At 41.4% G+C, this 24530-nt stretch overlaps 1 protein-coding gene across 2 annotated transcripts; it reads left to right on the forward strand.

Annotated features, from left to right (window-relative positions):
- Window positions 1–1915: 1915 nt before the first annotated feature.
- LRRC66 (leucine rich repeat containing 66) lies at window positions 1916–24530 on the forward strand. 2 transcript variants are annotated; one of them, XM_035005002.1, is made up of 4 exons: window positions 1916–2567; window positions 14532–14701; window positions 19886–20075; window positions 22107–24530. In XM_035005002.1, the coding sequence occupies exons 1-4, from the start codon at window positions 2072–2074 to the stop codon at window positions 24305–24307; spliced, it is 3057 nt and encodes a 1018-aa protein (XP_034860893.1). In that variant the 5' UTR covers window positions 1916–2071; the 3' UTR covers window positions 24308–24530. The 2 variants fall into 2 exon arrangements, with proteins under 2 accessions (XP_034860893.1, XP_034860894.1); XM_035005003.1 differs by lacking the exons at window positions 1916–2567; window positions 14532–14701 and adding an exon at window positions 16357–18047.

Genomic DNA, 24530 nt, shown 5'->3' on the forward strand with positions numbered 1-24530 from the left:
TTGATTTCTGCCGTACTTTGTTTTTTCTACAGCCTTCCCCCTATCTCTCTCACTCTGACACACACACCTTCAATATCTCTAACTGCTTCCTCATACTTAGGCTTGAATGTGTCCATTTAAAGACTGACATTTTACCTAATTGTTTCCAATTTCCTTAGAAAATTTTCTGGGGTTCTTAGGGGTTCTTTACCTAGTACATAAAAGTTTGTAGTATACATAATTTTTCTTTACAAATCAATGTATTTCATTTTAGGACATAAAATTATCCTTATATAGCTTTTTTGAACTCCAATTTATTAGTTAATGTATAAATCTCTTCAACTTAAAAAGAACCAGGTCAATGAAAATCTTTAACTTATGCCCCCGGAAGTATTTTTCAGTCATACGTTTCTCTTCAATACTGCAAAGTAACGTGCCTGTGAATGATGACTATATTTTTTGGTTGTTCATATCGTTACATTAACTTGGTGTATACAATTGTATTTACAATGACTGCAGCTTTGCATATAGAAACAAATACCTTTCTGGCTGCAATTAATTCAACTTCTGGTATTGTGTAAGAGGCCCACTGTAAAAATAAATCACTCCTCCATGCTGCAGGGCACCATGTGTACCTGGATTTGGGTGCTCTTCAAAATGTAGGAGAATTGACCTTGTATGAAACCAAAGTTTAAAAGTTACATGTTAAATTTCATTCACTCCATGCATTTATTCATCCAAACAGCATAGCCCTGGGACAGACTGCAGAGTATTGAAAATATAAAACATGAGGAGAAGGGGGAGGCATTTTATATAGTTCTTATAGTCATCACTTAAAAAAATTAAGCAAGAGTCTTGTGAATGGAACTCTATATAAATTTTCCACATATATATATATATAAATTTTCCACATATATATATATAAATTTTCCATATATATATATCTGGAAATATATGAAATATATATATTTGGAAAACATAGCCCTTCTGGGAGCTTACAGTCTTTTGGGGAGTTTACTATCCATTTTCTTTTAAAATTTTCTGTGTATACATTTAGCCATTGTAGATACTTACTTTAAATTTTTCATTTTCTTCTCAATCTTTGAAGAAAAGGATACTTGATGTTTATCTTATTTTCATGGTGCTGATGCAGAACATCCTTTTTATAACCCATTTTGTTTATGTTGTATTTCAACTTAAAGTCACAAAAAAATGTAAATTTAATTTTAAAAAATCAAGAGTCTCCTTTGTGAGTCGAACTTTCTCTTCATATCGTTCACAATTTAGTGTAACTGGATGGCTTGTCACTCACATAATAAACCACATAGCTGATTACAGGTTGTAGATAAGCATAATAGACTTTGCTCAGTACTAAGGACCAGCAAGAAAACAGAGAAGTCTTTAATCTTGGTAAGTTTCCATCCAAAGCAGACTGCACAGTGAGTGTTCCTGGAATAACAGACACAGAGGTGAGGCCCAAGTGAATATGTATTCTCTGAAAAATCAGGGGAGTTGTTTCTTTAAAATGTGACATAAATGTAATTGTATACTATAGCTTTACCGTTTTTTTAAAAGACTTTGAGAGAGAGAGAAAGCGAGCACGTGGGGTGGGGGGAGCAGAGGAAGAGGGAGAAGCAGACTCCCGGCTGGGATGGGGACCTAAGCCTAAGGCAGACACTTAACCAATTGAGCCACCCAGGCGCCCCATAGCTTTACCATTTTTTAGCTACATTTTAATGCCCCAAGTTCTAAGAAATCAAACATGCACTTAAATTGGCAATCAAGGCAAAATAATTTTCCTAAATCTTAAATTGAAAACTGTGGGGCCTGGGTGGCTCAGTCGGTTAAGCGTCTGCCTTCGGCTCAGGTCATGATCCCACGATTCTGGGATTGAGCCCCATGTCGGGCTCCCTGTTCGTGGGAAGCCTGCTTCTCCGTCTCCTCCCCCTACCCTCATGCTCTCTCTTGCTATCTCTCTCTCTCTCAAATAAATAAATAAAATCTTTTTTAAAAAATTGAATTTTCCGCTTATTTGCTGTTAATTTTCATATACGTTATTTTGAATAAGTCCATTTTCCTTTCTCTAGGCATTATGAAAAACCTACATTTCAGAGTCCTAACAATGCTAATAGGTCTTTATTTTACTGGAACAATGACAAACCCATCCAGAAAAAGCAGTCTTTTATTCAGTTCGGAGTGCCAATGGAATGGGTATCTTCTGACAAATTGTTCCTTTACCGGAAAGCATGATATCCATGTGGACAAACCCCAGCCAGCAGCCACAGTGGACACAAGGGCCAGTTTCCTTAGGGCTCTCTTACGGTCACACATGAGAAAAGAAGACTGGAATACAAAACATCTGGACCTCAGTAACAATCGCAATCCGAACATCACCTTAAGCCCTCTTGCACACTTCCACGCTTTGGAAGTACTAAACCTCAGCAACAGTTCCCTCCTCTCCATCGCGTTGGATCTACGCAGTGCTAAGTCCTCGTGGGGGAAACGCCACAGAAGCAGCTGGAGGCACGGGCTTCCGTTTCTAAAGTTGTTAATTCTTCAAAGAAACAAACTTGCCGACATTCCCAAGGGTAAGTACAATTTTAAAAGACGGACTAGACCAAGAAACAAGGAGATGTTTTATGCCCGTAAGAATTCCATGTTTGTTTCCAGTTTTGAAGAAACCACTGAAAGTAAAGCAATTTTATCAGGACAAATAAATGAGTTTCTTAGTGGAATTTCAAGTTATAATATGTGGAATTCATAGCCAATGCAATTTAATCTCCCATTACTGTAACCTACATTAATGTAATATAGATTTGTCAAGAGACACAAGGAGGTATTTAAGTGCTAAATAATAATGCATGATTTCCAATTACCTACTTTGATTATTAGTTATTTGCTACTACATATAGAAAGCACTAAGAAATAACTAGTTCATGTACTTTCAATGTGTAGCACAATTCAGATTATATTGCCATATTTATAATATTTGTTTTCTTAGAATACATTTTGCATCTGGTTGTCTAGTTGTCCTCCAAATGTAGACTAGAAATATGCTAATGTATGATCAATACGTAAACTTTCTTATTATCAAATCAAAATCAGAATTCTTTTTTTTTTTTTTAAGATTTTATTTATTTATTTGACAGAGAGACACAGCGAGAGAGGGAACACAAGCAGGGGGAGTGGGAGAGGGAGAAGCAGGCTTCCCGCTGAGCAGGGAGCCCAATGTGAGGCTCGATCCCAGGACCCTGGGATCATGACGGGAGCCGAAGGCAGATGCTTAACTGAGCCACCCAGGTGCCCCAAAATCAGAATTCTTTATCCTGGTTTCTAATAGGATACTCCACATATTCCCGTTGTTTAATAAATTCTCATCTCTTCCGGCACTCAGTAATCTACATGTTGGAGCTCTTTAACTAATCACCAATATTTTATTTAGAAAATATTAAAATTAAGAAAATAGATTCTGCTAAAAAAGAAAATGTAAGGATATTGTCTTTTTTTCCTCCATCCCAAGTTATACATATTTAGTTTTTCTTATTTTCCATTCTTTCCTTTCATATTTTTATTGTTTTGCTTTTTCTCCAGCTTTTGGTCTTGTGTTAAGCATCATTTTGACAGTAGCCTGCCAGGTGAAGGAATGACTATCCCAGTCATCAAATCAACAGAATTGTGTGAGAAGGGGAGGAGTCTTCTCTCCCTAAGCTTTTCCATAAAAGCAATGTGCAGGAATTTTCAGTGTAAAGTATAAACTAATTGCATCGTATTTTGTAATTTTTACTGTATTATTCTTATTTTTAAAAACCCGTCATTACTAAAAATTTAGTAATTAAAGAAAAATCTAAAGGAAAAAACATAAGTCCTTCATGTAATACAGTTGACCATGGTGCAGGTCTACTTATATATGGATTTCTTTTTATAAATACCATAGAGCACTGTAAATATATTTTCTCTTCCTTAAAATCCTTATGATTTTCTTTTTTTTTTTTAAAGATTTCATTTATTTGACAGAGAGAGACACAGCGAGAGGGAACACAAGCAGGGGGAGTGGGAGAGGGAGAAGCAGGCTTCCCGCGGAGCAGGGAGCCCAATGTGGGGCTCGATCCCAGGACCCTGGGATCATGACCTGAGCCAAAGGCAGATGCTTAACGACTGAGCCACCCAGGCGCCCCAATCCTTATGATTTTCTTATTAACATCTTCTTTTCTCTAGTTTACTTTGTTGTAGGAATACAGTATATAATACATATAACATACAACATATTTGTTAATTGACTTTCTGTTACAGGTAAGGCTTCCAGTCAGCAGTAGGCTTTTAGTAGTTAAGTTTTGGGGGAGCTAAAGTTATATATAAATTTTTTACTTTGTGGGTGATCAGCACCCCTCAACCCTGTGTTGTTCAGGGATCAACTATATATATGCTTTAAGTCTATTCCTCATGCCTATGTACATATTTTTCTTTCAAATTGGATACTTTCCATAGTATTTCATAATTTGTATTTTCATATCAGTGTATTTTGAACATCTTTATATAATTAAGCAATCTCATAAATAATATTTTAAATAGTTGAATAGTTTTTATATATACATATGTTATAACTGGGTTAATCAAACAACATTTAGACTATTGCCATTTTGTTTGCTATAACTCTTTGATGATCATCATTATAGCTACACATATCCATATGATATAACATATTTCTTAACGAGTATGGTAGATGTGAATTTCAACCCCTAAATTGAAGTGTACTAGAGATATAACCTTCTGTTGTCTATAATTCAACATAATTTCTGATTCTGAGCCCCCGTTCTAGTAGGGTCAGTTGGGGAAGGGGTGTAGAGATAGTTGTACTTAACATCAGTCTTCCATGAGCTTTCCTCTGCTTTTCCCCAAATTTGTACCACAGCTCTAGAATCTTACACCCTAACAAGTGTGTGTGTGTGCACATGCATGCATGTGTGTGTGTGTGTGTGTGTGTGTGTGTGTGATGTCCCTTACCCCTGCCAGCCGGAGAACATTTCAGTTTTTTCAGTTTGGAGAAAATTCTTCCCATTTTTTTGTTTCTTCAAAACCCTGTTTAGATCTAGAAATTCCTTTCCTCTAAAGGTTTAGGCCTTTGAAAACAAAAGCCAGAAAGACTTGTAGACTCCTCTGTTTTCTGCCTTGCACTGTGCCTCCCCTGGGGTAATCAACACAGAGCCTACTTTCTGGTTGAATGGGGAGAAATAGAAAGAGAGATATAGACATAAAAGATTAATATATCAAAATATTATCCCACCACTTAACATATCTCCTTAAGGCAGATGAATTCCCAAGAACTAATTGGAGGTCAGAGGGAATACAATTCCATTTAAGGATCAAACACCCCTATAAAATGCACATACAACCCCATCTTTTCCTAGTTGAACTTCTGCCTCCCCAAAATATCAGGAAAAATGTTACACTTACAAAGGAGAAGAAAAAGTGAAATGAGCAAATCATGTATCTGAAATTCTGTTAGAACTCTAGCAGATGAAACCATAGAGAGATGAATGAAACCAATAGATGATGGAAGGCCAATGGAAGCCCTGAACCTAACTGGATATAATTCAGAGTTCTTTTATCCATAGCATTTTGTGATTTGAATTATTTTCCTCTAATCATCACATATTTCAGTTGAGCCCCCTGTAACATCCCTTTGCCATTCTATGATTTTAGGACTGTGGCTCAGTCACTCTGACTTTGAAATCCCATTTTGGAGGGAAAAAGCTGGTAAAGGGGAGGTGCTGCCTGGAGTACCATTCTATTTCTGACCTTCCCTTTGTTCTTTGATTCCTTTGTTCTAAGCCTGTTTAAAGGTAGCATCTGGGGGCGCCTGGCTGGCTCAGTGGGTAGAGCATGCCGCTCTTGATCTTGGGGTTGTGAATTTGAGCCCCACACTGGGGGTAGAGTTTACTTAAAAACATTTTTTTAAAAAGGTAACATCTTGATAATGTAATATTTACTCATAGAATTGTGAGGATTAAAGGAAAAATGTATTTCAAGAACCTACTGTAACATGGCATTTGGCATAATAAATGGTAGCTATTAAAATATGTGAAAAGTACTTTGTATACTTGTAAAGTACTTTGCAAATATTAGTTATTTTTACTCTCTTGGCACAAATTGAGAATAGCAGTCTATTTAGAAACAAATTATAAATTTGGTTTTGTCTAAATCTCAAGTTATCTTTTAAAATGTTAAATAACTATTGCAGTAGATGGAACTCCTAGCCCACTATAATTCATGAGCAGAGAATCATTTGTGTCTACCTATTTATATAAGTGCTTGCACTTGTTTAAAATAATAATAAATCAGAGATTCTCACAAAGTAGCAATCAAGCAACTGGCCTTGTAACACATGTGTACTTTTATAAACCATGTCCCACGTCTTCAAATGGTGACAGCTTATAGAAGCAACTAAAAGTTGCTTTCACTCAGGAAAGCCCACCTTTGTAAGAGTGAAAGCTCACACTGACTAATCCAGAGTCAACTGATCCCATACCTTCAGGGTCAGCTCTGATGTCACCAATAACCTTCATGTTGGGAAAACACCCAGAGGAGGTGGCGCCAATGCAATTTACAAAACAGTTAGCTAGCTATGAATTTAAGCTTACTGATGAGTCCACCTTTCTCCCAGATCTCTGGAGTACAGTGTTAATGACAGAAAAATTAGTTTTAAAACATTTAAAACAATGGGATCAATCTCCAGTTAAATTATTCCTCCTTCATCAAGCAATATTTTTGGAGTGCCCACAGAGTACCTGGAAAGGTATAAGGACCAACATCTCACTGGGATTCCAATAAGGTTGACAGACCAGATTTGACAGGCTGACATTTAACACACTAATTTCTGGAACTCAAGAGATAAATGTGTTACAAATGAGATGAAATAATACCCGACTTTTGAAACTGGTGGAGGAAAAAAAGAAAAAAAAAAAAAACAGTGTATGGTAAAAACAAAAATATGTTATATTCTTATTTATTTTTAGGGAATTATTTCCTCCTGATTGCTATTGGATTATGGAAATACCAATAACCTATGTTCTCAAAACCAGGTCAGGTTCTAAAATAACAACATGAATGTATGTCAGTAAGCTAAGAGGGCAAGGTCTTTGGCTCACCTATATAAAACTGACCATATTGAGGGCTGACCTTGTGAATAAAATATCTTGTCTAGGACCATTCCATACTCTTCCAATTCTTAATACTCTTTGAACTTGAAGCCGTAACCCCTTGAATATCATTGTTTTGTGTCATCAGATTATCGCTTTTCGGAGAGCATTTAAGAAGTTCATAGTCCAAAGGAACATTCCTAGGCAATTTAGTGTCTGGGCGTACCCTCTATGGCCTTTCTTCTAATAGACACTGAGACAATTTCTTGGACATAATAAAACACCTCTGGCCACTTAAATGCAAAAGCTAATCAGATTCCTGCTTCCCATGGCTTATGTGATCATCAGAAAGCAGTTCAATAAATAATTCCTTCTCCAGGGCGCCTGGGTGGCTCAGTTGGTTAAGCGACTGCCTTCAGCTCAGGTCATGATCCCAGGGTCCTGGGATCGAGTCCCGCATCGGGCTCCCTGCTCGGCGGGGAGTCTGCTTCTCCCTCTCCCGCTCCTCCCTCTTGTGCTCTCTCTCTCTCTCTCTCTCATTCTAATAAATAAATAAAATCTTTAAAAATAATAATAATAATTCCTTCTCCACAAAAGTGCCTCCGTATTTTCCTCCCAATGTTCAACTCCCCTCTCTTGAAACATGGAATCTACCCTCTGATGTCCATGCCTCAGCCTGTGAATGCCCCTCCCAACTTCCCTGAGTACCCCCCTCAACATTGATTCACCATGCAAAATTTTTAAAAGAACACCTTTCCCCCATTGAGAAATGCAGCCAAGTACTGTGGAAGAGTTTACTCAAATCTCCCAACTCTCTCCTGGGAGACCCTAAACAAACAATGTCATTTATAGGACCCCACCAGTTCTCTTAATACAATTAAACCTTTATTCTCTAAAATTGGAAGTAGATGGAAACTTTTCATGTAGGAGTTGTAACTGAACTTAACAGTCTTAATTCCCATCTGCAGAAGTTTACCCTCCTCTTGGGGATCTTAGCTTGATATTATGAAGGGAGTCAAATAAGGGGGTATCCTTATAACTCTCTGCCTTCAAAGTCCCTACCCCCCCACCCCATGCTTAGGATGTTCTGGTCCCATCCTTCTTATTAACTCTTATACTCTTCTTCTATAGTCTTATATTTCTTGTATTACTCTACCTGTTAATTGACCTTAAACAAGACACTTAACCTATAAAAACTTGCCTGTTTATTTTTAACTGAGGATGATGGTGTATACAGGGAGGATATGAAGGTTAGAGATGGTATTTGTAAAAACTTTATTTTTTTTTTTTTTAAGATTTTATTTATTTGACAGAGGGAGCACAAGCAGAGGGAGAGAAAGGGAGAATCAGGCTCCCTGGTGAGAAAGGAGCCCAATGTGGGACTTGATCCTAGGACCCTGGGGTCATGACCCGGGCCGAAGGCAGCCACTTAACCGATTGAGCCACCCAGGCATCCCGGTATTTGTAAAAACTTTAACACAGAGAGTGATGATACATGTGAAACATTTCTCACAGCATATGGTACATAACAGGTGCTCAAAAATGTCATTTCCCCTCTAGTGCCTTTTGATCATCCTGAGTCTCTAATTCTGTTCCCCACCATCCCAGTCTTTGCTGTGATGGTCACTTCTGTGATTTGAGGTACAGTGGGTAACTGTAGGTGATTTCCATTCTCTTTCTGCAAAAGTTCAAAGTTCATATGAAGTTCAGAGTGCCCATCAACAATTCTGTTGTTACTGCTCAGACTTCTGTAAGTCTGTACATTGCTGGAGGCCCCTTCTCCTCTGTCTTCTGAGCACTCTTTGATCTGTCCTTTGACTCACTGAACCACACTGACCCATGAGATCATCACTACTATCAAGATAATGAACTATCTGCACCCCCAAAAGTTCCTCATGCCCCTTATAATTTATCTTTCCCACCCATCCTCTCCCTTCTGTCCAAGTAACCACTGATCTCCTTTCTGACACTATAGATTTGTTTGTATTTTCCATAATTTTATATTCATGCAATCATATGATATGTACTTTCATTTTTGGTATAGCTCCTTGCATTCAGCATAATTATTTTGAGATTTATCCATGGTGTTGTATGTATTAAAAGTTCATTCCTTTTCATTGCCAGAATTCATTGTATGGATATGTGTTTACCTGTTAGTGGACACTTAGGCTGTCTTTTCTGGCTATTATTAAAAAAGCTGCTAGCTAAAGGGATAGAGAAAGATAAACCATTAAGGGCACCTGGGTGGTTCAGTAAGGGTCTGCCTTCAGCTCAGGTCATGATCCCAGGATCCTGGGATCAAGCCCCGCATCGGGCTCCCTGCTCAGTGAAGAGCCTGCTTCTCCCTCTCCCTCTGCTGTTCTCCCTGCTTGTGTTCTCTCTCTCCCTCTCTATCAAATAAATAAACGAAATCTTAAAAAAAAAAAAAAAGATAAACCATTTAGATAAACACTAGTCAAAAGAAAAGTGGAGTGACTATATTAATTTCAGACAAAGGAGACTTTAGAACAAGGAAACTATCAGGGATAAATAAAGCACTATATAAAGGGGAAAAGGGACCAATTCTTAAAGAAGACCTAATAATTTTATTTATTTTTTTTAAAAGATTTTATTTATTTATTTGAGTGAGAGAGAATGAGAGATAGCACGAGAGGGAAGAGGGTTAGAGGGAGAAGCAGACTCCCTGCTGAGCAGGGAGCCCGACGCGGGACTCGATCCCAGGACTCCAGGATCATGACCTGAGCCGAAGGCAGTCGCCCAACCAACTGAGCCACCCAGGTGCCAAGACCTAATAATTTTAAATGTGAATGCACCTAACAATAAAGTGTCAAAATATGTGAGGAAAAACTGACAACTGAAAAGAGAATTAGAAAAATCCACTATAGTTGGAAACTTCCAGCACTCCCCTGTCAATTGGTAGATTAAGCAGGCAGGTAATCAATAAAGATGTAGCTGACTTGAATATTACTATCAATCAACTTGATCTAATTGGTATGTATGGGATACTCCCTCCAACAACAGTAGAATACACATTTTTTTCAAGCTTACATGAAACATTTACCAAGACAGACCACATTCTGGGCCATAGAACACACCTTAACAAACTTGAGTAACAAACAGAAATCATGCAAAGTATGTTCTCAGATTACAATGGAATTAAACTGGAAATCAGCAACAGAAAGCAGCAAACCCCTCAAATCTCTGGAAATTAAACAACACATTTCTAGATAACACATGTGTCACAGAAGTCTCAAGAGGGATTTGAAAATATTTTAAGCTAAGTGAAAATGAAAATGCAGTTTATCAAAATTTGCAGGATGTGGCAAAAGCAGCAGTTAGAGGGAAATGTATAGCATTAAAAGCATCCACTGGAAGAGAAGTCTAAAATCAATAACATAAGTTTCCACCTTGGGAAATTAAAGAAGTAAGAGTAATGTATGCCTAAAGCAAGCAGAAGAAAAGAAATAATAGAAATTGCAGCAGTAATCAATGAAATTGAAAACAGGGAAAACAATAGATAAAATCAACAAAACCAAAACGTGTTTCTTTGGAAAAAAAAAAATAAAACTGATAATCCTTTAGCCAAACTAACCAAGAAAAAAAATAAGAAGACACAAATTGCCAGTACCAGAGATGAAAGAGGGATCATCACTACTGTTCCTATCAACATTAAAAGAATAATGAAACTAAGTTTTTGTGGTGATATATGCTTTCATTTCTCTTGGGTAAAAAACCTAGGCAGAGAATGGCTGAGTTGTATGTCAAGTAGATGTTTAACTTTTGAAGAAATCGCCAGTGTTGTGTGCGGTGGTTGTTTTTAATTTTAAATTTTAAATTTTTAAATGTTTTAAATTTTAAATTCCCACCAGCATTATGTAAGAATTTCAGTTGTCCTACATTCTTACCCATACCAGATATGGGCCATCTTTTTAATTTTAGCCATACTAATAGATGTATAGTGGTATATCATTGTGGTTTTAATTTGGATTTCCCTAATGCCTAATGATATTGAATTATCTTTCTGTGTGCTTATTTGCTATCTGTATGTCTCTGATGATGTATATAAATCTTTGGCCAATTTCTAATGTTTTTTAAATTATTGAGTTTTGAGTGTTCTTTATATCTTCTGGATACAAGAGTTTTCACAGATATGTGACTTGTAAATATTTTCTCCCAGTCTGTGGCTTGAGTATTTTTTTATTTTAACAATGTCTTTCAAAGAGCAGAATTTTAAATTTTTGTGAAGTACAGTTCATCACTTTGTTAGTTTATAAATTGTGTTTTGGTGTTGTATCTAAGAAATCTTTGCCCAATCCAAAGTCACAAAGATTTTTCTCCTATGTTTTCTTCTAGAAGTTTTATAACTTTACTTTTTTACATTTTATATTACAGGTTTATGATTTATTTATATTTAGGTTTAAATTTAGGTTTTACATTTAGGTTTATGATAGTTTTAAAATAGTTTGAGTTAATTTTTTGTACATGGTATGAATAACTTATAGAAGTTTTAAAGATATGCAATTATTCCAACACTATTTGTAGAAAAGACTATTTTTTCCATCCTTTTACATGTATCCTACTCATGTTTCTATATTTAAAGTAGGTTTCTTGTAGGAATTATATCGTTGACTCGAATTTTTATCCAAACTTGGAATCTTTGCCTTTTATTTAGTGTTTTTAAACTATTATTTCTATCATCTCGATATTTTTTCTTTTGTTCCCCCTTTTACCTTTTTCTGCCCTTTTTTGCATTAATTGTGTATCTTTAAAATGAATCCTCTTTATCTCCTTTGTAGGCTTATTAGACGTAATTCTCTGCTGTTGTTGTGTTGTTTTAGTGGTTGCTTTGGGATTTCCAGTATACATCCTAACATCTTTATTTGGTGTTCTATTACTTGCCTGTAACACACGAAACTTAGAACAATATTCTTCCACCTCTCTTCTCCTGGTGTTTGTGCTAGTTTTTGTCATACACTTTACCTCTACATATATATTGTGAGTCCTACAATACATGTTTACTATTTTTGCCCTTTTTGTTTGTTTGTTTTGTATGAAATGTTCATGGTTAAACAATAATGGTTGAGAGATCTGAGTTTCAATCCCAGCTCCACAGTTCTACCTACTTTGACATGGGGCAAGTTCTTAACTTCACTGCACCTAGGTTTTGTCATTTACAAGATGGTAACAACACCCAGGGCTTTGTGAGGATTAAGAGGAAATGTTTGTGAAGTGCTCAGAGCATAAAGAGAGTATACAGTTAAACAGGAGTTTTAAAATGATTTCTTCCCTCCATGGAACTCCAAGGGTCCGTGTTCCATTCAAATAAGCAGCAAGATATTACAGGAACTATGAGCTCACAGCCATATATATATAGCCAGGCAAGTGCCATGACGATGTTAAGGAAACCATAGCTTCTTTTATATTGTTGTCTTATGCTACATTTTTTTCTCATAGACCCATATGTTTGCATAATAAAACGTATAGGAAAAAGTCTTCACTCCATGAAGAAACATGTTTTCTCTAGGGGTTATATTCAAAATATTTAACAACTGGCCTATAACCGGCGCTTTCCCGCTGGGTTCCTAGGGCCGTGGGGCAGCCCACAAGGGCCCAGCAATGGTTATTTACAAACCAATATGGAAATATTTCTTACTAGCCTATGCCAGCTGAATATCAGCCTTGGTTCTCTTCCATTTTTTTTTTTTAAACATGCAGCTTCGTGGCCTGTCCTTTGTTTTCCTGTTTTTGGTAGAGGCATGAGTACAAAGAAATCATCTTCTTCTATAAGTGCCTGCCCCAGCTAAAGCAGGCAGCTCTCATTCAGCTCTCACAAAGCATTATCTTGTGCCAGTTGGAACTTTAATTTTTCAAGAGAAGCTAGAAATGCGAATTTTTGTGCTGAATCTTTATTGTTAGGTCAATAATTTTTAAATCTCTGTGTGGGTCAAACACTGTGACCTCTGGCTTATTGGATACATATTATATTCCAGGCATTGTAAGAGTTAACAAAAATATGAATTCCTCCCCGAAGGGACTAATCATCTGATGGAGAGGCTGACAGGCAAACAACAGTTAATTTTATAGTAGGATGGCGGGGGTATAACGGTTTGTGTAACTAGTACTTTTTCTTGTGTGTATGTCTTATCACTCACTCAGACACAAGGATGCTATGCTCTATTTTTCCTCAGCACTAAGTGCCTGGCTCATAATGTTTTGATTGAGTTGTCCTAATGATCTCTTACTTAATCTGTACAGCTGATGTGAATATAAGATAACATTGAGGTACAGCTATTTACATTAAGTCATCATCTCTGTATAATCAGTCTGATAATGAGTATCTTGCAGACAGTAGACAAGGAATAAACCCTTCTGGAATTGAACCAATGTGATCTGCTAAGTAGTAGTTGGTTAAAGACACAAACTACATGTGGGGGGCACCTGGGTGGCTCAGTCGGTTAAGCATCTACCTTCAGCTCACGTCATGATCCCAGGGTCCTGGGATCAAGCCTCACTTCGGGCTCCCTGCTCAGCGGGAGTCTTCTTCTCCCTCTGACCCTCCCCTCTGCTCGTGCTCTCTCTCTCTTTTGCTTGCTCTCTCTCAAATAAAATCTTTAAAGAGAGAGAGAGACACAAGGTATATGTAAGAATAGAGCAGAAGGGAAATGTGAAAATGCAGGGCATCCTTACGAGACTCATATGGGAAATCAGATTTGGAAGTCTGCTATGACTGGCACCTCCTTCCCAGCCTCTGTGTTCTGTGCCAAATGGGCCTCCTGGTTACTCTCTGGAATCAAGTGAAATACAAAGCCGGAGACCAAAACCCAATTAGATTCTTTTTGTCAGAAAACAAAACCTCGGGGCACCTGGGTGGCTCAGTCGTTAAGCGACTGCCTTCGGCTCAGGTCATGATCCCAGGATTCTGGGATCGAGCCCCACATCAGGCTCCCTGCTCAGCAGGAAGCCTGCTTCTCTCTCTCCCACTCCCCCTGCTTGTGTTCCCTCTCTCGCTGTGTCTGTCAAATAAATAAAATCTTAAAAAAGAAAAAAAAAAAAACCTCGCTACAACTTATTACCTCTGAAAAATAAGCGAATGCCTAGAAATGTTGCAGGATCAACAAGAACTCTGGAGTGTTACTACTATTGATCACTCCGTTCAGGTCCCTCTCGGCCTTTTTCCTCCGCTGGCTCAGCATGTGGCTCTTTTTTTCCCCAAGAACATCGGAATCCCACTCTAGGCTGCTCTGCAAACAGAACCTTTTCCTTCCTACGCGGTGCATCGTGCGCAAATCCCCATAGCCTCCGCCGTTCAGCGGGTCCTGCACGGACAGCCCGGCAGGGTGTCACAACTGTTTGACCGTGATAACCAATAGTAAATACCACCCGTGTGTACTTTAACGTGCTTTTCCATTTTAACAGGACTGTGGAAACTGAAGTCATTACAGAGTCTGGATCTGTCCTTCAACGGGATAGCGCAGATCGGTTTGTCTGACCTTCGGCACTGCCTGCGGCTGGAAAACCTCTACTTAAAGAGCAACAAGATATTCAGGATTCATCCAGAAGTCTTCAAGGACCTCAAGAAGTTACAGGTTATAAAGTGACTTTTAGAGTATTTCAAATACGCAGACATCCAGGCCATTGCATTAGAAGAGTATTTCTATGGAAGAGTTTCTCCACACCCAGGAGTAGGGGCTGTTAGTCAAAAACTCTATTTTAAGGCTCTGCTAAAATTGCTGAAGTCTCTCTCTTGCCTCAGAACTCAAACACCTCAGTAATGGACATGAATTTTACTCGAACATAATACTCAGCCGCAAGAATTGGCACACTATTTTTCTAAATCAAATTAAACCCAACTCCAAGTGTCCACTTACCAGTTGGCAGGAAATTCAATCTGGGTTATAATTGAGACTCCCACCCTGAGCTGCAAGGTGGGTCACAGGTCCCTGGGGTCTTGTGTGATCTGGAGCACTTGAGGAGGCTCCTCTGAGCCACCCCGGGGCACGGGACGATATGGGGCTCTGAAGGCCTGCGACACTGGTGCTTCCAAACCCAAACAGGGCCCTAAATAATAACAGTGATCATAATAACAGCCCATACTTGTACTCACCACGTACCATATACTGCTCTGAACAAACATCGGACCCATCTCGGACCCCTGTCTCTCAGGCCCCTTGCAGTTAATCTCACTAATGCTGACAGCTATGAAGGGGAGGAACCCCCCACCCCCGCCTCTGCCCCGGGCCAAAGCCCTGCTCCGGGCTTGGCCACTTCAGCCCCTGCCCCAAGCACTTTCCTCCATTCTCCCCACTCTTCTCTGGGAGATAATTTACAGTCTCCCCACAGTGCTCCTTTAGAAAGGCCAGGGGGCTTCCAGTGGGACATCTAGCGAGGTCTTGGGGAAAGATTCAGTCCCCCATATCCTCCATCACAGACCCTCACTCTTTAGACAGGCCCGCATCATTCGGTAGAAACCAACTGCGAGCCACATACGCGATTTTAGACGCTCTAGTAACTAGATTCAAAGTAAAAAAAGAGGTGAATTTTGTTTAGTAATGTATTTTTAACCCAGTATACCCAAATATTATCTTTTACCCATGTAACCAATATACAAATTATTAATGAGATATTTTACGTTGTTTTTCATGCTAAGACTTCAAACCCACATCCCAATGGGACGAGTCACATTTCAATGCTCAAAAGCCACGTTGTGGCTAAGGGCTGTCATATTAGACAGCATCGACATAGACAGCTGATTTTTCCCAGGTTTAAGAAAAGCGTTCTTCAAGTATAGGTGGGAGATGAATTTCCAACTGCCACCTGTCAGCCAGGGCCCCCAAGTCCCTCCTCTATCGAAGGGAGGGAAGGGAGGCAGTGGTAAGGTGGGTGGGCTCTGGGCTCAGTGGCCTGGGTTGGCTTTGCCACTCTGCGGCCACACCATCTTGGTCAAGTCACCATGTCTCTCTGTGCCTCAGTTTTCTCATCTGAAAAATAGAGGTAACTTCATTCCTTTCTCATAGAAGGTTGTGAGAATTAAATGTTTTAATGCATATAAAGTGCTTCGAATAGTACTTGGAATATAGCAAGGTCTTTTTTTTTTTTTTTTAAGATTTTATTTATTTATTTGAGAGAGAGAGAATGAGAGACAGAGAGCATAAGAGGGAGGAGGGTCAGAGGGAGAAGCAGACTCCCTGCCGAGCAGGGAGCCAATGCGGGACTTGATCCAGGGACTCCAGGATCATGACCTGAGCCGAAGGCAGTCACTTAACCAACTGAGCCACCCAGGCGCCCATAGCAAGGTCTTTATAAATGTAAAGTGCATGTAGAAATTCTAAAGTGGCCACAATATCCCACTCTCTGAACATACAAATCTGATTGTGCCACTTCTTGTTAAAAATCCTTCTGAGCTTTCCCAACAAGGGCCTGGCCCCTGCCCACCTCTCCAGCCTCATGGCAAACCACTCTCCCTTGCTCACTGCACTCCATTTCTGTCTTCACACCAAGGCTGAGGGATCCCATGCTGATCCTTTGCCTGGGAAAACTAACTCTTCTGAATCTTTCCAATGTCACTTCCTCAAGCAAGCCTTCCTGGGGCCTCCAGATTGAATTCATTGCCCTTTTATATACACTTACAATGTGCTATGATTTTTCCTCATTGCATTTATCACAACTGAAATTATTTAGCTTTAGGTATGGTTAATTGTTAATGCCTATACCCCCCTAATCTCTTCGAGGACATACATCATAATCTATTTTGTTTTCTAGTGCTTAGCATATGTCTAATTCATAACACATATTTAAAAACACTTGCTGAACAAAGGAATGAATAAATGGATGATGGCCATGAATAGGTATATCACAAATAACTACTAATTTAGTCTAAAACTACACACATATTATCTCATGATTTGGGGGTCAGGAAGCCAGGCAAGGCCCTGGGTCCTTCGCTAAGGGTATTTTAAGAGGCTGCAGTCAAGGTGTTGGCCAGGGTTGGAGACTCCCCTGAAGGCCCAGCTGGAGATGGACCCACTGCCAAGCCTACATGGTTGTTGACAAGACTCAGGTCCTTGTGGGCTGTGGGACTGAGGGCTCAGTTCTTTACTGGTTCCTTACTGGCTGTCAGCCTCAGTCCTGAGCCACGTGGGCTTCTCCATAGGGCAGTTCACAGCATGGCGGCTTGCTTTAGAGCCTGAAGAAGAGCCTGCTAGCAAGAAAAACATTACAAGCTAATATAATGTCATCAGGGGAGTGACATCACATTGCTTTTGCCATATTCGATTGCTTAGAACCAAGTCACAGGCCCTGCCTGTGCTCCAGGGCAGGAGATTCCTCAAGGGCGTGAATACCAGAAGGCAGGGCCGTTGGGGAGCATCTTTGCCGCAGTAATTATCAGAGCAGATGAGAAAGTCCGCTTAACTTGGCAGTGCTCCCCAGCTCCCCACAAATGAGTTGTTGGGTTGCCTGGGAACCTCATTTAGTATACTGTATACTGATCATAGGTGTATTTGGGTGGTGATTGCCCTATGTCTATTGTTATTTCCTATGCATTTTTACTGTGCTTCATAGGTGTTCTGTAGCTCACAGGTAAGAGATGCTACAGGCAAACTAAAAGTGTTTTTAGGATAAAACATTTAGCCCCAAGAATGTTTTAAATCATCTGTAATTCTCGCTTCACCTGAACTGCCCAGAATCATACAATTTCTCCTTCTCCATTATCCCTTCTACATGTTTGCCAATAACTCTAAAAACTGGTTTTGGAACTTGACGGAACTATTTGGTACCAGAAAGCTGAATATCAAAATAGATGTTGGTTTTTTTCTTTTTCGGGAGATGCATTTAGTACTTGCACTATGCTACGTGTCTTCCCATGTGGGAATCTTCAGAAGCCAGATGGAGTTTTCAAACCATAAATTCATCCTCACGTTTAGATGGAACGAAGTAAGTTTCACTGGCATTTCAAATTAGCATTTCTTTTCTTAATCTTTCCCATTCTTCTTAGATGCAGTGACTTGTGTAGCAACATTAGTTGCCTCTTCCAATCTTTCTGTAGTGTACACCCCTTTCAAATGATGGTGGATGGCTTTTTCTTTAGGCAAATTAGACTGTTCTGCTTTAATCTTTCCTTGGAAATTACTCCTCCTGAATCATTTTATTAGTTTTCTGTCCTTGCTCCAGTTTTGTTTTCAGTTCCATGATTTGTAATATAATAAGATGCTGGGATGAAGAAAATGCAGATGTGCACTAAAAGGAAAATATCGGAGTATTCCACTCTGTTGCTGAGGAAGGGTACATAAGAAAGCTATTGATCACAGGCAAGGCCTGGCCAAGCGAAGTGGTTCTTTCTACCCCGAGCCCCCAAGTCTCCTCCTTCCTGTTTTTGGCAACCTTCCTTTGGAAGTCAAGACTACTTGGTTACTCAACACTGGAAAGGTCACTGTCACTACCTAAGTTCAGGGAGAATTCTAATTCTACACGTAGTGGTCGTGGTCATGGTGCTGTTTGATTGTTTGAATCAGTTCTTCTTAGGAATTTATATAACCCAAGATGCCAATGCTGTTTTTTCCCTGATGTTTATAAAACCATTGACCTGGATAACATTTATCCGCTCTGGCTTTCATTGATGGTCCAATTTTCTTTTCCTTTTTTTTTCCCCCTTCCAGCAAGGCTTACATTTTTTTTTTTTTTTTATGATTTTCTGTTCTTCTAACTACCAACCTGCCCCTCCCTAAGCCCCACGACCCCCCACCCCCTGACACCTCCTGCTGCAGGCCTCCTCCACCCAGCCCTTTCCTCCCGTGCAGTGGGAGCCCAGGCTCCAAGAAAGCGTGTTCCAGAGTGGAAGTCACACAGCTGTGGAGCTAGATCAGATCTCAACTCTGCCAGTCCACTCATTCATTCCTTTCTCCATTATTTACTGAGGACCCGCTGTGTACCAGGCCCTGGTACTAGGGGCTTTGTGGTATGTACTGTGTGACCTAGCCCAGTTTCCTCCTCTGTGAAAAGGGGGAGGGGAAGGTTGAAGCACCCAGTAGAATGCCTGGTACATAGCAGCACTCTGCAAATGGTAGCAAGAGCTACACCCAACTGCCTTCCCTGCTGAATCATGTCACAGCCATATCCAACTTCTGCAGATCCTGCTCTATGTTTCTAGAGCCACTGAAGCCTTTTTGGTCCCCAGGTTCCTCTTTGTTCCTGATTAGACTAGAAAAATTAGTCATCTTGTATATACCAGGTGGCCATGGATGCAGGGAAATGTACTACCACCCTTGAGATAATTGTTGATGCAAAATATCTCTCTTTGCTACTTCTGGTCAACCACAATTCTTCTGTGTTCTATGTTCTCATGGCCCAGTGTCTTTGGTCACTTTCAAGATCACAGTGCTTCCAGAAATTCTAGACCTGGTATCTAATTCTAGACCTTGATAACCACCGGGAGTCTTGGTTTTGTCTAACAGTACAAATTGCAACTCATAGGAAAGAAGGGAGGGGAAAGGACTGGGCATCTAATATAGGCACCATACTTAAAGCTTTCACATACATCTGACCCTTACAACAACCCTAGGAAGGAGCCTCCTAAAAAGTGAACAGCTTGCTGAGGCTCACAGAGTTGCTAGGGGGCAGAGCAGAAATTTAAACCCAGTATTCTCTAACTCTCAAATCAGGGCTAAATTTGTATTGCCTCCCTAGCAATGTAAACAATACCTGTAACTAGTATTTATTTTGTCTCTAAATGTCTTGATTCACAGACTGCCCTAAACTTGTTTCTTCTCAAACAGGTGGTAGACCTCAGCAACAATGTTCTGACCACCATCCTACCCATGATGGTCATTGCTCTGGAACTTCCCCATCTGGAGGTGGACTTGGCTGATAACCAACGGGAGTGTGACTATAGTGTGGCAGCCTTCCAAAAGGTCCTTTCTGAATCCTGGAGGAAAACATGGAATGTCATCTGCAGTAAGTCTGTAGGTAAGTCAGTGGCATCTCCTCTCTGAAGTGGTTCCAGCTGAACTGAGAAAAGCCCATGGAAAATTTAGTCTCATTGGAAACCATGACAGTCCCCTTGAAAGCAAGAGTGTTGATTAGGGATTAAGTCAGCCGCGGGCTGTGTCACAGAATAATCACTGGTACCTGTTTCCCTCAGTTCATGGATGATTTTCTTCACATGGTCAAAGAAACCTAGTTCAAACTGCTCAGAAACAATTGGATTTGGTCAAAAACAGTAATTTCACAGGGAGAGAAAAGCCCCAAAATGTCACATTTTTATCCCAATTCTTTTTTTTTTTTTTTTTAAGATTTTTACTTATTTGAGAGAGTGTGTGAGCAAGGGCATGCACAGGAGCAGGGGGAGGGGCAGACGGAGGGGAAGAAGCAGACTCCCTGCTGAGCCCAGAGCCTGAGGTGGGGGTGGGGCTCGAGCAGATTCCCAGGACCCCAAGATCACAACTTGAGCTGATCCCAGGACCCCAAGATCATGACCTGAGCTCAAGTCAAAGGCTTAACCAGCAGAGCCACCCAGGCGCCCCAATCCCAATTCTTAACAAATAACTAATCAAAGAAAGAACTTTTAAAACACAAAACATGATTATTTAAAGCGTTTGCCTCTGAAAATAACATCGTATGTTAACTATGCTGGAATTAAAATAAAATAAAATGCTTGCTAACCCTATGAAAGTATAATCTTGTTATATATATTATATATATGTGTGTGTGTGTTTTGTGTGTGTGTATATATGTGTTTATGTATATATATATATACACACACACAAAACACATATATTTCAAAAGTATACTTTGATTTGTTCCCTGACATTCTCCCAAAATGCTAGACTATGTTACCAGAGTTGAACATTCTGGAAAACTTTTTTTGCCATTAACTATCTTGGCTAAATCCCAAACTCCTAACTGGGTATAGGGGCGGGGGTGGGGGTGGGGGGAGGTAAGATTTTTTGTAATAAGTCCTGGATTCTGTTCTGTTCATGACTGCCACTAAAGTAGAAAATGGCCATGCTTACTAGGTTTAGAAGAAATCTATGAATTTTATTTTATTTATTTTTTAAAAAGATTTTATTTATTTATTTGACAGAGAGAGACACAGCGAGAGAAGGAACACAAGCAGGGAGAGTGGGGGAGGGAGAAGCAGGCTTCCCACTGAGCAGGGAGCCCGATGCGGGGCTCGATGCAGGGCTCGATCCCAGGACCCTGGGACCATGCCCTGAGCCGAAGGCAGACGCTTAACGACTGAGCCACCCACGTGCCCCAAAATCTATGAATTTTAAAGATTGATTTATTTATTCGAGAGAGGGAGAAAGCGAGTGGGCGGAGGGGCAGAAGGGGAGAATCTTCCAGCAGACTCCCCACTGAGTGTGGAGCCCCACTGGGGGCTTGATTTCCCCACCCATGAAATCACGACCTGAGCCGAAACCAAGAGTCAGATGCTCACCGCCTGAGCCACCCAGGCACCCAGGTCACAGAGAAGTCTTAATGTCAGTCACCCTGTTTCACTCCTCTGTAGAAACCACAACTGGCATTCTGGGTATGGAAGGCAGAATGGCAGGAGCCAGTAAGAAACCTGAATGTTTCTGTTTGCCAGCCCTGGGGCATAGTAAGAAATTGATACCCTGCACATAGGTAGAGCCAAGGGAGGTTGTGCAGGGGCTGATGGAATGTTCTCCAAAATGGGCAGTAGGTGGAGGAGTCAGAGGAAGGAGAAGCGGTGTAGCTGTCCCCGTCTTCTTTCCTCGCATGAGCAGCAATCAGGCAAGAAGCCTAAGAAACGGACAGCCTCCTGGGCCTCTAAGTAGCAGGCCAAAGCCTGACGGCCAGTGTAAAAGCGTACGTGGCCGGAGACATACTGTTGGTTACAACCAATTGATCAGTCAGTAAAGCTGCGTACCGTCATGCCATGCACACCTGAGACAGCCAGGTAAGGACTGAGGAGGACCCACAGAGCCTTACTTTCATGTTCACTCACTATGTTTCCCCCCACCCCGCTTCCAGGGAACGAGGAGGCAGACCAGTGGACCCTCCAAAGTGGAATTTCCAGGGAGACCCACCTTCCTCATGGTCCTGCGAAGCCTGTGAAAAGCCTCCGGCCAGGCCAATCCAAGAGGCCCCAGGCAGGCTGGTTTGAGCGCCCTGGCACCGCATGGAGGAAGGGCCCCGCGGGCGCCCCGGCCAGCGAGAGGCCGCGCCGGCTGCCCAGAGGGGCCAGGAGCCCCAGGGATGTGCCCACGGCTGGCAGACAGGGAGACACTTCCCAGGACCTCGCCCTGGCCGTCTGCCTGGCCGTGTTCATCACGTTCTTTGTGGCTTTCTGCCTGGGGGCTTTCGCCAGGCCTTTCATTGACAGACTGTGGCACCAGAGATGCGCACGCAAAAGGCCCAGCTCCGACAATGGGGACAACGCGGATAACGCATACTCAAACAAGGGCTTCTGTGACGACACTGAAGCTGCAGGGAACGCCCAGCACCTGAGGACAGATCGGCCTCTCCAAGAGCCTGCCAGCCCCCGCGCTGCCGTCATCCCCAACGGACCTCTAGGAGAATGCGGAAGGGAGCCTGGCAGGTGGCAGAGCAGGGGGCCGTGTGGGGACAGCAGAGGGCCAGGAGGTGGGAAGGAGTACATACCTCTGAGTGACAGCGCAGCCCATTCCATTCTCCAAGGACAGCCGAATGCTGGTCATAACCAACGAATTCCAGCAGGGCAGGATCACATCCACAGGAAAGATGCTCTCGGGGAAGTAAATTATGCAACTCTGGCCCAGGAAGGTTCTCCCAGCGTGCATTCAGCGGGCGCCCCTGTGCGAGCTGGCAGATTGCAGATTGTCTCTGGCTCAATTCACAGTGACTCGGGTGAGTTAAATGCACCCCTCTCGGGAGAAATGGCAGCTTCTATCTCTCAAATGCAAACGCATACGAAAGCACAGGGGGCTGGAGAGAATGAGCGGTTACCTTCGGAGTTTTCCAAGGAAATGCAAGTGGGCACTTACCTGAATTTGCAGGACACACAGCAGCAAAGCCTCCAGGGGGCCAGTGCTGAGGAAGGGCTGCCCGCCTCCCACGGTGCGGTCCCACTCAGTGACGTGGAACCAGGGCAGAAACATGCTCCTCCTGACCCTCAGTACCCATTGGACAGCAGCTACGATTCTGATTCTGATGAAGGGTCTTTATTTACTCTAAGTTCAACAAGTTCAGAGGATGCAAGAAATGTGACTGAAGAAGAGGCACATGGTGAGAAGAGCCACAAAGCCAGTGAGCCCCCGGAGGACGAGAACTCGGGGGTGAGGAAGGACACTGTTATATCATCAGAGGATCCTAAGGACAATATCCCCTGCCAGAAGATTCTGGAGAAGTGTGAGAATCAGGAGGACTGTTTTGAAAACCCTCTCATTTCTGGTCCAGACTCAGGTTTGTGTGAGACTCATCTGGAAGGTGCCTCTAACACCAACACATTTGAGGGTCCACTGACCGTGCCTGGATCACTGGGCAGTAACAGTCCCTCCGGGGATGAGACCCCAGGCATGGTCATCTGCGATTATGCCGCAGCTCTCCGATCTGAGGCCGTAGAGTGGCATTACTCACTTAGAGACTTAGAATTTTTAAATGTAGATGTTGTACCACAAACACCACCATGGTCTGCTGAAGTTCCCTCAGATCCTGACCAGAGCGACTGTCGTGAAAGAGACTCAGACATTTATAAATATGAACCTTGCCTTCAGGAAATGAACACAGCTCAAAATGATGTTCCTCTCAAGATCACTGCCGGTGAAAACTTAGGAGCCTCACAACAAAATTCGGAAGGGGGCAACATGAATCCCCACCTGACGGACACTGATGCGAATGAGGGGTTGGCATGCACTCTTGAGGACTCGGATTCCAGAAAGGTTAGAAGCCGCACACAATTGTTACAATCCTGTAGTGATGAACCGGCTCTTCAGTGTGAAAGAGGAGAGCGGGGTTATGCTGAAAGCCATTCCAGGAGCCAGGTGCCATTACAAGAGCTCCCAAGTGAAACCAGTTTACCAGGAACGCAGGAGCCCTTCAATGGCAGAGATTGGGGTAAATACTCAGAAGAGAACCTGTTGCAGTTAGAAAATATTCAAATGCAGACCCAGGGCCACCTAATGGGGGCTGGCTTGCTGTATGAGGACCTACTCTACTACGATGTGGAACTTGAAAATCAAAGGGAATTCAAGTAACATTTTGAGTTCAGATTGAAGGCCTTAGAACCGCTGAACGGATTTTTTTTAAACAAATTCCACACAAAGAACAGCACAGCTTTCTGGATGGTGATCGTGAAACTACAAAGTTAGGGGGATTCAGAGCAACTCTAAATATTTGTTCGTAAGTGATGTTAAAAGAGGGACCATTTTGTAGACCGAACTGTAAATTAGAAATCAGTCTTCAAGAAGAGAAGTGGTA

This window comes from Mirounga leonina, unplaced genomic scaffold, assembly GCF_011800145.1.
Source record: "Mirounga leonina isolate KUSES-001 unplaced genomic scaffold, KU_Mleo_1.0 Mir_129, whole genome shotgun sequence".
Lineage (NCBI taxonomy): Eukaryota > Metazoa > Chordata > Mammalia > Carnivora > Phocidae > Mirounga > Mirounga leonina.

Excerpts from the sequence above, each read along its gene's own strand:
- LRRC66 (XM_035005002.1), top strand. The coding sequence starts at position 2,072 with ATGAAAAACCTACATTTCAGAGTCCTAACAATGCTAATAGGTCTTTAT. Across the intron at positions 2,568-14,531 it reads ACTTGCCGACATTCCCAAGG|GACTGTGGAAACTGAAGTCA; the intron begins GTAAGTACAATT and ends CCATTTTAACAG. Across the intron at positions 20,076-22,106 it reads CATCTGCAGTAAGTCTGTAG|GGAACGAGGAGGCAGACCAG; the intron begins GTAAGTCAGTGG and ends CCCCGCTTCCAG.